Source organism: Pecten maximus, chromosome 6, assembly GCF_902652985.1.
Source record: "Pecten maximus chromosome 6, xPecMax1.1, whole genome shotgun sequence".
Lineage (NCBI taxonomy): Eukaryota > Metazoa > Mollusca > Bivalvia > Pectinida > Pectinidae > Pecten > Pecten maximus.
In genome coordinates, this window is record NC_047020.1 from 14,395,468 (window position 1) to 14,410,345 (window position 14,878).

The 14,878-nt window shown below is 35.0% G+C and overlaps 1 protein-coding gene across 2 annotated transcripts; it reads right to left on the reverse strand.

Moving 5' to 3' along the window:
- Positions 1–1,703: 1,703 nt before the first annotated feature.
- On the reverse strand, positions 1,704–14,599 carry LOC117329048. 2 transcript variants are annotated; one of them, XM_033886745.1, is made up of 8 exons: positions 14,382–14,599; positions 11,577–12,826; positions 10,989–11,070; positions 10,305–10,352; positions 7,966–9,032; positions 5,308–5,407; positions 4,283–4,372; positions 1,704–3,958 (listed from the first exon to the last, which is right to left on the reverse strand). In XM_033886745.1, exons 1-5 carry the CDS (start codon positions 14,455–14,457, stop codon positions 8,887–8,889), a joined length of 1,602 nt encoding a protein of 533 aa, XP_033742636.1. In that variant the 5' UTR covers positions 14,458–14,599; the 3' UTR covers positions 1,704–3,958; positions 4,283–4,372; positions 5,308–5,407; positions 7,966–8,886. The 2 variants fall into 2 exon arrangements, with proteins under 2 accessions (XP_033742636.1, XP_033742635.1); XM_033886744.1 differs by having other exon boundaries at positions 7,841–9,032.
- Between the last annotated feature and the right edge of the window lie 279 nt (positions 14,600–14,878).

Genomic DNA, 14,878 nt, shown 5'->3' on the forward strand with positions numbered 1-14,878 from the left:
CACATTATCGGAATATCTAAAAATATATTTTCATTGTCCTAAATAAATGATTTATCATTTTCTTTTCCACGGGGAAATTTGTAGAAGTGTAAATTTTAATTTTTTCAATCAATATTTATACAAAAGACAGGACAGAAACATATCGGGATTAAGACGTAGTGGCTTTATAATTATATCTACTGGCTTATCATACAGCTTCAGAACTAACCAAATAGGGAAATGAGAACATCTTACAGGTACGAATCCGTAACAAACAATCCGAATACAAAACTAGAGAACATTGAATCCACACAGGATGTTTCTTCAATTTTTGCTTTTGATGAGAAGATTTAGTGATCGGAGTGGTGAGACTTCTTCTATACAGATAAAACCCTGACATTGACAACAGTTGAAGGGTATGTCAACGATTCTTTGTTAAAACACAAACATGTCGCCGTTTTGATACCAAAGGATGTTCATTTGTATTTGTAGTCATTTCCAATATGTCACTTCAGTTTCGTCTAGGCAGTCGAAGATGTGATCAGACTGGTGTCGACGTAGACGTAATCAGCACAGCATTAAAGCATTGAACTGTTATACATAGTATACAGTCGATATGAATACAGTTTGGGAGACAGATAAATGAAATGTCGCCCGTTAGTTCGACATGCAATATTTATCTGTCACCCAAACTGTATTCATATCAAATGTATAATACCATTTGGAAGCAGTTCAATGCTTAAATTTACATTCATAATTGATGTTTTATTTACTGCAGCTAAGTATGAAGCGGTTAAGTTTGCCACTAACCATATCACTTACATCATCAAGTTTAAATACCGGAACAGCCAATATTTCCAGACGGAATAATATGGTCCCTCGGGTCGTTATTAATGATAAACAATTAAAATGGTTTTTGCACACATTTGGCTCTATTATATATCCCATATACGTTTGTAGATATCGTAAAATTATTCACAATTGTATAAATTCTGATTGTTTAAAAATACAGGAATTTTTAGCGCAATGATATACGTTTATCATTTAGAAGTGATGCGGCGTTGAATGGGTATTGTACCAAATAGACTCGATTCCTCCGAAACACTTATGTTTCTATTTATAACTGGCACCAATTGGTTAAACCAACAACACCTAGAGCTGTATTTATACACTGACAAAATCCCTTTAACTGTAGTATACAGTCTCATAAATACGCGATGAGCTTCCATTCAGTTTTAATTTAAGTTCAATCCGACAAAAGTATCAAATACACACAAAGGCCAGCAAGGCACCTTGGTTTAGAGTCCCTAAATATCAACACACGATAATCTTTTGTCATGTGATTTAAGGATGAGAAAATCACCAAAAAACGTGATAGCCGATGATGTTTCTACTGTGGAACGGAAGTACGCTATTCTGATTGGTCGACAGCTCTATAAACAATACAACACGATTGTCAACCAATCGGACTACCAACTTTAAAACATTTCATTCCACAGTTGATGCATCTTCAAGTGTTACACCTTGTTGATATAATACGAGCAGGAACAATTTATCTATAAATACTGACCAGATGCAGACGCTTGTGGTGATAGCAATTCATTTTCACTTCCGGTATATTAATCGAAATCTTTCATTTTTGATAATATCCGACTGAGTTGTCATGCAGCTACGACAGGTAGATAAACCTGTATCATTACTAAAATATGACAATAATGAAAATAGTCAAAATATCAACTTTATTGAAAAAGCATTAAAAATTGAAGAAGATTCGATCATGCTAGTAGCACTAGCATTTGTTGAGAAATGTACATAGTATTACATGTTTTCAAGTCTGTTTAGACGATGTTTATTTAGATATAGTATGCATAATACACCAGTTTACATAAATTTGAAGGCTAGTGAAATTTGGTCATGTCGTAGGGAAATCAAGGCTGAGTTTGGTGGACATAAATAGGGGAAGCATAATAAATGGTGGACTTTTTGTTCGAATTCACTGAAAAAAAAACATTCAGATAATTTATATAGATTAATATTTTTTGACATATTTTTGTTATTACATGTACCTCCCTTTGACCTATCATGATCAATTCAATTTGAAATAACTCCAATGTTTGGTTTGTTTTCGTTTAACGTCCTGTTAACAGTCAGGGTAAATAACTCCAATACATACTCCTAATAAGGTATGCATTAGTGTTGATCACTATAATGACAAGTGTATTTTTTTATTTGATTTTGTCAGTATTTGTTTTTCGAAATCTTTTTTCGGGAGAAACTACTCAGAGATGAACATAAATCACATAGTAACTTAGTAAAGACACCATGAAGCGGCTAAACATTAGAGACAGTATAACATTTAATAACAAATCAAATAGCAGCAGTTCTTGAGTAATGCAAATTCACTAAAACAACAATATCTTTTAACAATTTAAATAATTACTCAATCGGAAACAAATTCTTAATCATCAAACCAAAGATCAACCAACAATTTGATTCCAAACAACGAGGTTGATCATCCCATTAATATCCTCTCGTTTAAAAGGAATTGATTTCCCTACTAGAGGTTTCCTATTTTCTTAATTGATTTCACTTTTAGACCTATACGTTTTTTACTGAATTAATTTCCCTTCTAGACCTATACTTTTTTTTACTGAATGAATTTCCCTTCTAGACCTATACTATTCACTGAATTGATTTCCCTTCTAGACCTATACTATTTTTACTGACTTATACATACTATTTTCCGAGCTTACTTTCCTACTAGACCCATACCATTCCCCATACATATGTAGTTTGACGATAGCCTAATTGAGTTGAATAGCTGGTACTTATATGTTCATAAAATCATGTATAGCTTCTATGCCCTTTTAGAAGGTTGGTGGGTACTTATATTTAAAAAACCCACATGATCCTATGGTAAGTACCGATAAGGGTGTTAAACGATAACGGTAACTTTAATTAATCGCAAATGCATTATTTGCATTGAAAGAATTTTTTCGTAACCATGCTTTTAAAAGATTCTACATTATGTAGTCTCTCTGATACATATGTAGAATGTGTGGCTGGTTATAGTAGTGAAGTATGGGGTTTACATACAGTTCCTGATATCGTGAAGGTACCATTAGATTTTGCAAAATATTCTTGATCGACAGCAAATAATATAGTACATTTTTAATTGGAGAGGTCCCATTAACCATCTTAGGTAAATTAAGAACACTTAACTACTGGTGTAAGTAAAAGCTTGTACAACGATTGTGAGACGAATACCCATTGTAAAAACAGAGTTTCAAAAGTAAAACACGAGCTTGGCCCGTTAGTTCTGAGGTACATTCGGGTTTTTAAACAAATTATATAAGTAAAAAAATATATATCTAGAGATCAAGCTTTCACAAAAACACTTTCAGCAAAAGGTAACGATTAACAATGTGGATATCCTCATCCTAAGAATAAATATTTACAATGTGTTATTTCACCATGATTTGATATTTGATTGCATAATCAATGTTATCAGCTTTCCACGACCAAAATTATTCTCATTTCCGGTAAATGCTGATGCCACTACATACGGGTACTTGGATATAGCCCGCCACCAAAGTGATTTGTCAGACAGCAGCTGGTTAGACTCCGTAGTTCCGAACTACCATGAGGTGTTGTTTGATAAAGATCAAATCCAGCCCTACGATCAGTAAAACTACTAATACCAGAATGACGATTCCGACTGAGCCAATACCAGCAGCTGATGGACGCTCATCATCAGCGCTCGTCTTCCTCCTAATATATGATGAAAGGGACGTTTTGTTAACAGCCAGTTTCCTTTTTGTTTCCTCAACGATATATACGAGTTTTTCTTTTGTGATGTTTACCAATGCAGGATCTGGACGTTTGTACAGAGAACACGGGCAGTAACATACACGGACGGTGGTGTTCTCAGATGTCGTCGGTGATATTTCTGTTGTTGATGTTGTGGTTGTTGTTGGCGCTAGATAAGAATGAAACATCAAGACTGTGTTATTCTTTGTAACATCAAACGATATACCAGGAAATATCGAAAGAAAAAATGTATAGAAAATATGCTGTTCAATTTCTGGTAGTCGTAGACCTGGATGGAAAGATACCAATTTTGCATTAAAGAATTATAATCCTTTTGATTTTGCTATGTATTTTGAATTGCCAGTGTAAAAAAATAACATTAGTGAAATAAAGACAATGTCGTTAATGTTATTAAGATATATCAATATACAGAACAATAATGACCCAATACATAGTATATCATTGCGCAGGAATGGTACAATTGAAAGCCTACCTGGAATCGTAGTATAACAGTCTTCGTCCATCATTCCATCCAGATCAAAATCAGGTATATACTTCAAAGCATCAACGTGCGCATTTTTGTCTACAAAAGAAAAAAAATAACAAAAAAATAACAAAAAATTAAACACAAGCATATTTGTGGTGTTTTATTTCAGAAAAAAAGTTGTTTACGCATTACAAATTTTTTTTAACTTTTACAAATGAATGCGGTGTACTAATTCAAAGAGGATTATCAATGACGCAACTCTCTTGGAAAGAAATACAGGTAGGAAAAACAGCTGTTAGATAATGCCCACTCTTTTCTGATCTCACTAGCAATAAAGGATAACTTAATAACAAGTAAGTCACGTTATATCAAAAGACCAATTTAGTCAATCGTGATTATTCTTATTTAAGTAGAGTCGCAACATAAATCCAGACGAAATTTCATTTCGATTGTATCTGCAACTCAGGTTCAATATAAAAAGAAGTCATAAGAGTGAGCTTCGGAGGTAACGAACAGCAAAAATGGGCTGAAAATCTAAGGAGTAATGGTAGGGTTGAAACGGCTGGAAGGTCTTACAGACATTAAGTTAGAAACATCAATAGAAATAGCGATCGGAACATAGATATTGTATTATAATGGATGACAGGGTACATATTTGGCGAAAACCAAACGGTTCATCAATGGTATATGGTTTCAAAATATCAACAGACCTTGATGAAAATGCACATTTCCCTGTGTTACAACAGTACATCTCTGATTTCCTTTTTTAAATAATAACTTGCCACAATACGTATAGCCGATTTCCCTGTCCGTATAACGCACTTCAGTCCTTCCGATTAGGTACATTCGTTATGTTGACCGATCTCTGCGTACCGATCAGTATACTAAACAAATGATCAATAACCTATGAATTAAAGAAGATACTATATCTAAAACTTGTTTATTGAAATGACCACCAGAATATTGCAACTATGATGTGGCATTCATGAACCAATTGTCGTGGCTTTCGTGAACCAATTGTAGTACTGTACCGTATGCATAAAAGTCCTTTATCAAAATTTCTTCATCGACTAGTCCATCACAGTCGTTATCACGCCCATCTCCGACAGTTTGTTCTGTAGGGGAGCATACCTGAAACAGCATACAAAAAACTGTCAGTTTGTTCTGTAGGGGAGCATACCTGAAACAGCATACAAAAAACTGTCAGTTTGTTCTGTAGGGGAGCATACCTGAAACAGCATACAAAAAACTGTCAGTTTGTTCTGTAGGGGAGCATACCTGAAACAGCATACAAAAAACTGTCAGTTTGTTCTGTAGGGGAGCATACCTGAAACAGCATACAAAAAAACTGTCAGTTTGTTCTGTAGGGGAGCATACCTGAAACAGCATACAAAAAAACTGTCAGTTTGTTCTGTTGGGGAGCATACCTGAAACAGCATACAAAAAACTGTCAGTTTGTTCTGTAGGGGAGCATACCTGAAACAGCATACAAAAAAACTGTCAGTTTGTTCTGTTGGGGAGCATACCTGAAACAGCATACAAAAAACTGTCAGTTTGTTCTGTAGGGAAGCATACCTAGAAAACACACAAACAAATGTTCTGAAGCGGGGAGAGGGGCATAACTAAAAACAAACACACAAAAAGTAGTCAGTTTATTATAGGGATACACAAACAACTGTAAGTTTGTTCTGTAGTGAGGGGGGGGGGGGGGGGGGGGGGGGGGGGGTCGAGATGCCTAGAAAAAATACACTAAAAATTGTCAGTTTCCGTTAGTCTAATATCACAGTATAGAACATTAAATTATTAACGAAACATTCATCACTAACATTTCATAAATTTCACATCTGAATAAGGGTACCTAATGTAACAAACGTGTTCGTGATAATGTAATTAATCAAAGGGCCGAAAGCCCTGAGAAACGTCAGGGTCTGAGGTCATATAATAAGAAATTTAAAATTGGATTAGATAGTCAGATAGCTACATTTGTATCAGATGAAATGTCTAATCTGGTTATTCCTATTCTATATATATTGACGAAAACATGTATAACATATTTATCTGCTGACAACTTTCCAAAAGCTGAGTATAGTTCTTTCCCTATTTCTTTAATGTTTGTGGAAAATTATTGATATACTTCTGAATCAGTAAAGCTGCTTGTAAACTTTGAAAAAAAATCAATTGTAGGACAAATCGGTCTATTAACAGTTACATGTACAACCAGAAATAAAATCCAAGATGTACACAGCCTAAGTTGTTTTTATCAATACTATATAAGATGTTAATTAGGCCCAGCAAACATCTATTTTATGACCCCTAGTAACATCGAAAATGCAAATATGTTACCTCCGATATAAAACTGCTGTCGCGCTGTCGGTCACGCTGTCCGACGAGACATATACAGGCCTAACAGTTTTGACAAACAAGACGGCGGTACGTATCATAATCGTTAGATATTTTTCAAATAAACATTATTTATCAAATGATAATCTTATTTAATAAAATCCTTATGAAAAACGACAATGTAGTTTGTTACAACTTGCCTTCAATTCCTGTTGATATTTCTTGCGTATTCTTGCGACATTCAAATAAATATGAAACTGCGAACGGTCGCTGGTTTAGTTACATTAGACATGACCGCCATTTTGGCCGATTAGTGATGATCACGTGATTAGTCACGTGACATCTGAGGTTATCCTGTGGAATGTTTGGCTGCAAAGCTATTTATAGAATTGTAAAACATTTGACTACGAAATACGGTTGGTTTTAGGCTTATATGAAATTTCCTGCATATGAACTCAGAATGAACATGTGAGTCTAAGACATGTGGATATTTTCTCTGGACGCATGTAAATTTCCACGCCGATCAAACTGAATATTTTTGTGTTTTCTTTTTGAAGGCAGGATCGAGACAGAGCTACGTAATCCTACGCCAACAAAATTGCATTATACTGGTGAGAAAAATGTTTATATTTATAATCTAAAATAGTCTAAAACACCAAACATTCAAACATTTCATTTTAAATAATTGCAGTAAACACGGGAACCATCAGTTAATTCGTGCCAATAATTGCTGTCAAAATATGAACTATATCAGACTGCGAATGTATATCATTTGTATTACAGAAAAGAGAAGTTGTTAGCCGGAAACAAAAGTGTGACTAACAAAGTTTACCCACCACGACTATAACGACATGTGTCAAAAGCATACTGAAGTTAAAAATATGTATACGTCATAATTCCTAAACTTAGCGAACAATAATAGGATGCACTCAATCTTATTTACATATATTTCCATTTAGAATATAACGTTTATTAGTGTTTTTGGAAGATAGAAGAACATTTCGAAAAGCAAATACCTTTGGAAATAAAATCATAAACGGGAAGAATATTTCGTATTATAATTTCATATTTTTGAGTGTCCTAAAATTTGTCTAATCGTAAAAGAAACAGTATTTTCGACAATAGGTCTTATAGAATATGTTAAAAACATATTTGAAATGGTATGTTGTATTTTTTCCCAACTTCTTAATTATTGCAATCTAGTACTTTATTAATATACATTACCGCTTCGATTTTAGACATGTTTCTTCCAATTGAAGTACAGAACAGTGTATGTGGTGCTTGCGAGCGATTGCCATATATTTTTGAGTAAAACGGCTTCATAGGATCAGTCATTTTTATGGCATTACCATGCATATTACTTAGGTCTTTTCTGTATTTCTGTATTTTCCCGTTTTCTTCAATGACTTCGGCAGAAAAATCAACACTATTTGTTTGTAAATGTAAGTCAATATTTTTGTTGGTTTCTCCATACGGGAAGTTAACATAGTGACTGTCGGTAAGATGAGAGTTCGATATCATTACAGCCATGCAACCATCGGTGACTCTGTTCAGGTATAATGCAACAACAAGGACTGGTTTATTTGCCACGACTGATATGATATTCAGGGCTGAATCTAAATCAGTACGACTCCCGGATGAGGGAAGAAGTACTGTTTGCTTCACCGTTCCGTTTCCAGTAACAATTGTGTTTCCATCAGTTGCTACAATGCGTATTAGCGCATTAGGAGATACGAAGTAGTTTGACCCCAAAGCGAAAACAGGAGGAATTTGTTCAAGGTATGAGGCGTAAGAACCGCCTCCACCACAAACAACAGCAATTGGAGCATTGGCCCTGATGTAAGCTCCAGTCAGGTCATCTGTCGATGAAAACATAAGTGATTTCAAAGATACTTAGAGTCTCTCTTATGACGCTGCCTGCAAGATATTGTTGATTACCAACATTGACCCCACTTGTTACTGGTAGTTTGACAAATACATTTGTTTTGTCGTATATAACTGAAACTACACAAGCGCAATACCCTCCATGATCGCAGTATGTCACAGCATAGTATTCCAAACCTAGAACCTCAGCCGGAAGTGCCATATATGTTGCCATAGTAGCGGATCCATGTATAGACACACTGACTGTGTATTCTTTTTTTGGGAATGACAAATGTGTACCAAGACGAAACTTGCCGCTTATATTCATTCCCATGCATAAACAATTCTCCTCGTACAAAAACGACATCACCATGTTATTTAGGGGAGTAATTTCTTGTACATTACATTCATGAAGGACACGTTCCTACATGGTTTTTTTTAATATTAGTCCATTGCAGCTCATCACTTGACATTATGTCCACTGTGAATCGGGTCGGAGTGTCCAGGAAAGGGAAGACAACGAAGAAACGGTATCCTTTTTCATCTTTCTCGGCTGTAATGACAGGAGATAAGGGAGATAATGAATACAAAATACAAAATCAAACGAAGCTTATTATATAGTGACTATTTTTCAATAAATTTATCATTCAATATTTTATCTAAAACATTATGCTATTACCTCATTGTATTGCAAATTAGTTCTCTGTGTGTAACGTCGTCTTCGACTAGCTGAATGTATGTAGGTTAATGTTGTGCCTCAATCTATTGTTCATAAATTTATTAATGTAAATGAAATACACATTATTTCACTTTGTTGTAACTTGTACATTCCGATGGCGTCATAATGTTTATATGTTGCGCGTGGTGTCTGCACTGCGAGACACGCTGCATTTTGTGATTTTCGGTGTTTTTTTTTTGTTTTTTTTGTTTTGTTATTTTTCTGATGATTAAATGGATGGGATATTATCAAACAACATAAAACAATACTTGCCATGAATGTAGTTTTACGAAATATAGCCAGTTGCGCATAGGACTTTTACAACTGTTACTTTGTCAAGGCATTTGTGATCGCAGATGGGGTCGGCTGCCATGACAACGATGATTACGGATTTTACCGAAAGCTGTTCTTGCAGCCCTACATATTTGTCAGTGTTTCTTAATTTAATTAAAAGTCGAATTTAACATTATTTACTGTAAATAATCATTATCATTTCATTTCCTTTTTATTCTTTTTGGATTATTTCAGGTGTAAAGTACAAAAGTAATAAAAAATCGTGAGATTATTAGAAAGGCTATATCAATAAGTACTGAAAAAGCCAGTTCCGAGTCATTTATTTCCGCGAGTTGTTCCGAAAGCTCTGGACTTCCATTCGTACGAATATGTAACTAGCTGCGATAAGGATGACTAAACCGGATAATCCGAAGTCATGAGTGAATATCAATTAAAGCTTATACATTGACAATGTTATGACTGTGAGTAAATATGACACTTATTTATGTGAAGAGATGATAAATGTACACGACAATGTTGAGATTATTTTTTCCCCAGTGTTGATGTTTTTTGTGCCCCCCTCTCTTTTTTACTCCTTTTATAGTTCTAACTTTAAAGGTGAGGTAGGATTTCATTATTTTGGGATTTTGATTCATCAATATACAACGTAACATGTTGAAATGTTACGAAATGACTAATAGTTTGGAAATTAAAGTTGTTTTCGTTTGATTGGAAGGTGGTAAAAATGATTAGTTGTGTCGTAAGGAAAGATAATGCAGCAATGAGACACAATTATAAAATATGAATTCAAACTCAACTTTTGTGGGTACTTACCAGAAAAATTGTTGCTGCAATCCACATCATCATCAGGATATTCAGTGTCTGCAAGAATATTAAATAGGACAAAATTGAGGTTTTGTAGACAAAGTTTGAATTTAGAAAAAAAAATAAAGACTAAAGCAATAACTTGATTTGGGATATTCTCCCTACATGATTATTGTTTTTTGTCTATTTCAGAATATGATTTAAAAGCAGAAATATCTTTAATTCGGCTATCATTACATTATTTGAATTCACTGGGAAATGTAATCCTTCTGACTTAAATATGGGTGTAAGTGATACCATATTCAAAGAAATTCTGAACATGAAAAAAATGCATAATTGAAATAGAATGAAAAATCACGGTCAGTAACGAGAAAAGAACACAGGCCTCATCAGGCAACATAAGTTAACGTTAGGAAAACCGAAGATTAATCTATCTTTAGATATTTGTTACTTCTCCAGACAGCAGTGTAGCTTGGAACCCAACAGAGTTCATTCAATTCCTTTTAACCGCATCAAGATTTCCCTAAAGGAGTCTATTTCTAAACAAAAACCTGCAATTAGAATATCAAGCCCAATCATCAGCGATCATAACAACACGTTCAAACTAGATAATTCAGCAGAATTATGCTCAGACAAACTCAAATGCGAGTATTTTTCACACTTATAATATGAGATCTACACGTGTACAATGACCTGAACAGTCATCCTCATCATTAGTTCCATCCTCGTCGTTGTCCGCTCTATCGCCAGGGTAGACCGGAGCGGGATCATTAAACTGAAATAACAATACGTCCCGATTACTAGACAAAGTGTTATACTCGCGGTCATAAGATAAAGGGAGACAATAAAAACAAGCAATTATGTATGCAAGTGCAAACAAATAAAGGCAGTGCTTACTGCAGAGTGATTGTCCGAAATTAAATACCGATGAACGAGGGCTGACTATGACAACCGTGAAATGTTAGTCACAAGTTAACAACCATACAATATTTATAAAAATCAAAAACATAAATTGTCAGACTACTTTAAGATGACTTTTTTTTACACCGGGGAATCATTTCATATCTAAAAAGTGATTTTCACCAAAAAGTCGATTACTTTAAAATTAGTCTGATTAATGTTGTGATTGTGGTATTTTGTCCAACGTTTGAGGATTTTACAACTTTTGTCGAATAAAGATAAAAAAAAAAATACAGGATAACAAAGGGAGATGTATCATCTGTTTTCATGTTTTGTAGGTGGTGATCACAAAGAGAGATGAAATGTTATATTTATACTTACATCCGTCATATCGAATGACCCAAGTGAGAAGCCCACCCGTAAAGTATGGCCTGATACGACGTCGCTTGTTGAGACTCCAATCACTCCGAACCCTCCAGTACTCATGTCAATAACGATGTTACGGTCGCGGCTTTCTGTTGGGAATTCGAGTAGACTTGCTAACATATGTGAGCTTGGGAAATGAAAGTTTTGCGATACTGCAACTTGCGCACCGTTAAGTAAAAATCCCGAATCAACTTTGGGTGAGAGTACAATCATTTCCATTTTGTTAAATCTGTCTGTGGGGTATTGGAACGCCATATTGTTGTCCTGATCTTTTACCGGTGGGATCAGAAACATTGATGATGTGTGTTTTTGGTCACTTAGGAGGAACATGACAACCAGAACGGGTTTGTCAGCGGTGATGTATAGAAAGTCGTCCTGCTCGATACGTCTGTGGATCCAGGGGACGTTAAGGGTAGTTTTTACTTTGGGATACCCGCTAATGTGAATGATCGTTGCCTCTTTCGCTATCACTCTGATAAAAGCGCCGTGTTTGTTGCAGTATGGTTTACATGGACATGCATATTCCGTTCCCCATCTATTAAAAGGAGGAAGTTGTTCAAGAAGGAAATTCTCATTTCCGTTGACGCCGACGATAGTATTTCTACTGCCACTGAAAACAGCCACATTTGAATCGGCGGTTATTTTTGTACCCGTCAGATCACATTCGCACTCTATAAGGACCGTTTCCATGGAACCGAGATCCACAGTAATGGTATCTCCTTTGCCATATGCCTTGCTATTAAACATGACGTCATGGACGTTTTGTGTATTTGGAAGTCGCACCGTTATTCTCAAGGCATCATCGATAGCAACTATAAAGATCTGACATTCTCCGAAAACTTCGCAGAACGTAACAGCATAATACTCAGATCCAAGATTCAGTATTGGAATGGCGGTATAACCATCACACATTTTATCAGTCTCTAATGTGACCTGGACCTTTGTGGAAGAAATGGAGTCTGCTGCATTGTCGAAGTAGACAAAGTAACTTCCTAGCTTATCTTTCTTGTTATAATAAGCACAAGTTGTATGGTATGTAAAGCTTCCTTCAAATGTCAGAAACGAAACGCCAGTGCCTGTGGTGGTACTTTCAGCTTTCAGTGTAAAGTTGGGCAGTTGAGCGTAATCAATAGATGGTGGCCCCGATATCCTGACAGTGATGTTTGGAGGAGAGGATCCGGTGTTAAAACAGACTACTACAAATGCTGAAGGAAACAAAATATATCTGCTTATACATACAATGCAATATATGCAAAAAGTTAATTGTTATATTGAAAGAAACCTCGATCAAAGTACCCATTCTTAGACATTTACCAATGTTGTTGTGTTCTGCTATTTCTTAAAGGATGGGGTTTGTTTCATTAACCGAGAGGAACATATAAGAAATTTATAATATGTACAAAAAGTAATACAGTGTATAGCATGACTGCGATTTTACCGAAAAAGTCTTCTGTTTCACAAGAAATAAAACCTTTCAGACACGTTTAAAGAGCCTTGAATGATCTTATCATTCAATAATATACTGATATTAGAGGACAGTATTGCCTTGTGATCTGTGATTACTGAGCCATAAAGCTGTCAACTGACGACCACAAGACCTACACGCTTACTGGGCATAGATATCTGATTTTGTTTTAATCAAAATGTCACCTTCAAACTATACTAAATGTGACATAAGCATGTATAATAAAAGGTTGCTGTATGTATGTTATATATGTCTTTGAACTACAATCTAAGATTAATTACAATAGACACAAGTACAGTGAGTTTTCCGGACTATCGGCGTCCGGATTATCGCGGGTCCACTGTATACACATTCCTTACCACTAGTATAGTTTTACATAGATTTTGCAATTCTAATGAGTTCTTCTTAATTATAAATTTTGTTTACAGTTCTAATCACTTGTCTATATTAAGAATTATTTCAATGAAATACCATGCTTGTTTCACCAGTATATGTATTCAGTCGAATATAGACATGTACAAATTACACAGTTCAACTTTTTTTTATTAAAAATGTAAGTTTTCCATTCAGAGATAGTAGGGGGTTTCCTCCGCAATTTGCAATAATATATGTAATATTTCTATGTAAAAATCACGAAATTTATTTCAAATTTATTTCAATGTTTTTTCAACATCCCCATAATAAATGTAATGTTGCTTTTACCTCACCACAGAAAATGCATCTTACTGTTTCACTCAATTTACTTTGCATTATTTTTGGATGGGGGGGGGGGGGGGGTTAAAACCACAACAATAAATATACATTAATCTTGAAAAGCCATCATCATGATTTGATGGTGACACATATCCGCATTTGATAAACAGACTCATGCTTTTCTGTTTGTCATCCGGAGGTGTAACTCGGCTCGACGCAGGGTTGGGTTAAGTTCTATTTCTGAGATGTTTATTACATACTCTACTTATGAATTGTTGACGTAACATGACGGACATGATAAAAATATATAATGTGTGGTAAACGTAATCATTCCTTACTATAAAATATCCATACATCAAAGTGCGTTTTACTTTGTCTAACTTTTGATTCCATTAAAAAAATAGGGCTGGTCCGGTAAGACAATAAAAAAACAAAGCTAGTTGTTTCAACAGTTAAAAACAACACGTTCTTTCAAAATTTTTCGTGTCTTCCAATGTATGTTTATTTTTATTTATCTATTTATTTATTTATGTATTTCATTTGATAGATCAGATAAAGAAACGAACGATAGGATGCGAGATTATAAGTTATATTGTACCTACCTTTTTGTAGTTGGTTTAAGTCTATCGCTCTACTACAATGGGTAATAAAAACCAGAGGCAACGCGCATATGACCATTAGCTGAAACCATCCCACATGACAGATCTTCTTCTTTTTATCCTGTTGATGATAAAATACATTATCTCCATTAAAAATATTTAGTCATTGGTGTTTTTCGGTTAGAACAAAGGAAAACCGGAGTCTATATTTTATATACGAGGGTTGATTGATATGTTGTGAACCTCGTATTGAAGGAGGTACTCAAGGATGTTCTTTTAAAGCCCTTCTATTCTCCGACTATATAGGGCCGAGTACACAAGGACTGGTCTCATTTGGTTAGCTTATATCGACGAGGTAGCACTCCAAAGTAAACAATATAAGCGGCTTTTGCAAAATGGAGAAAACCGGTTAGGGTTATGATTAGGGTGAAATAGTCTGTCATTCATTCTAACCCTAACCCTAACATGCAGTAGATAAAGTATAAATCTGGGTTTAGAGC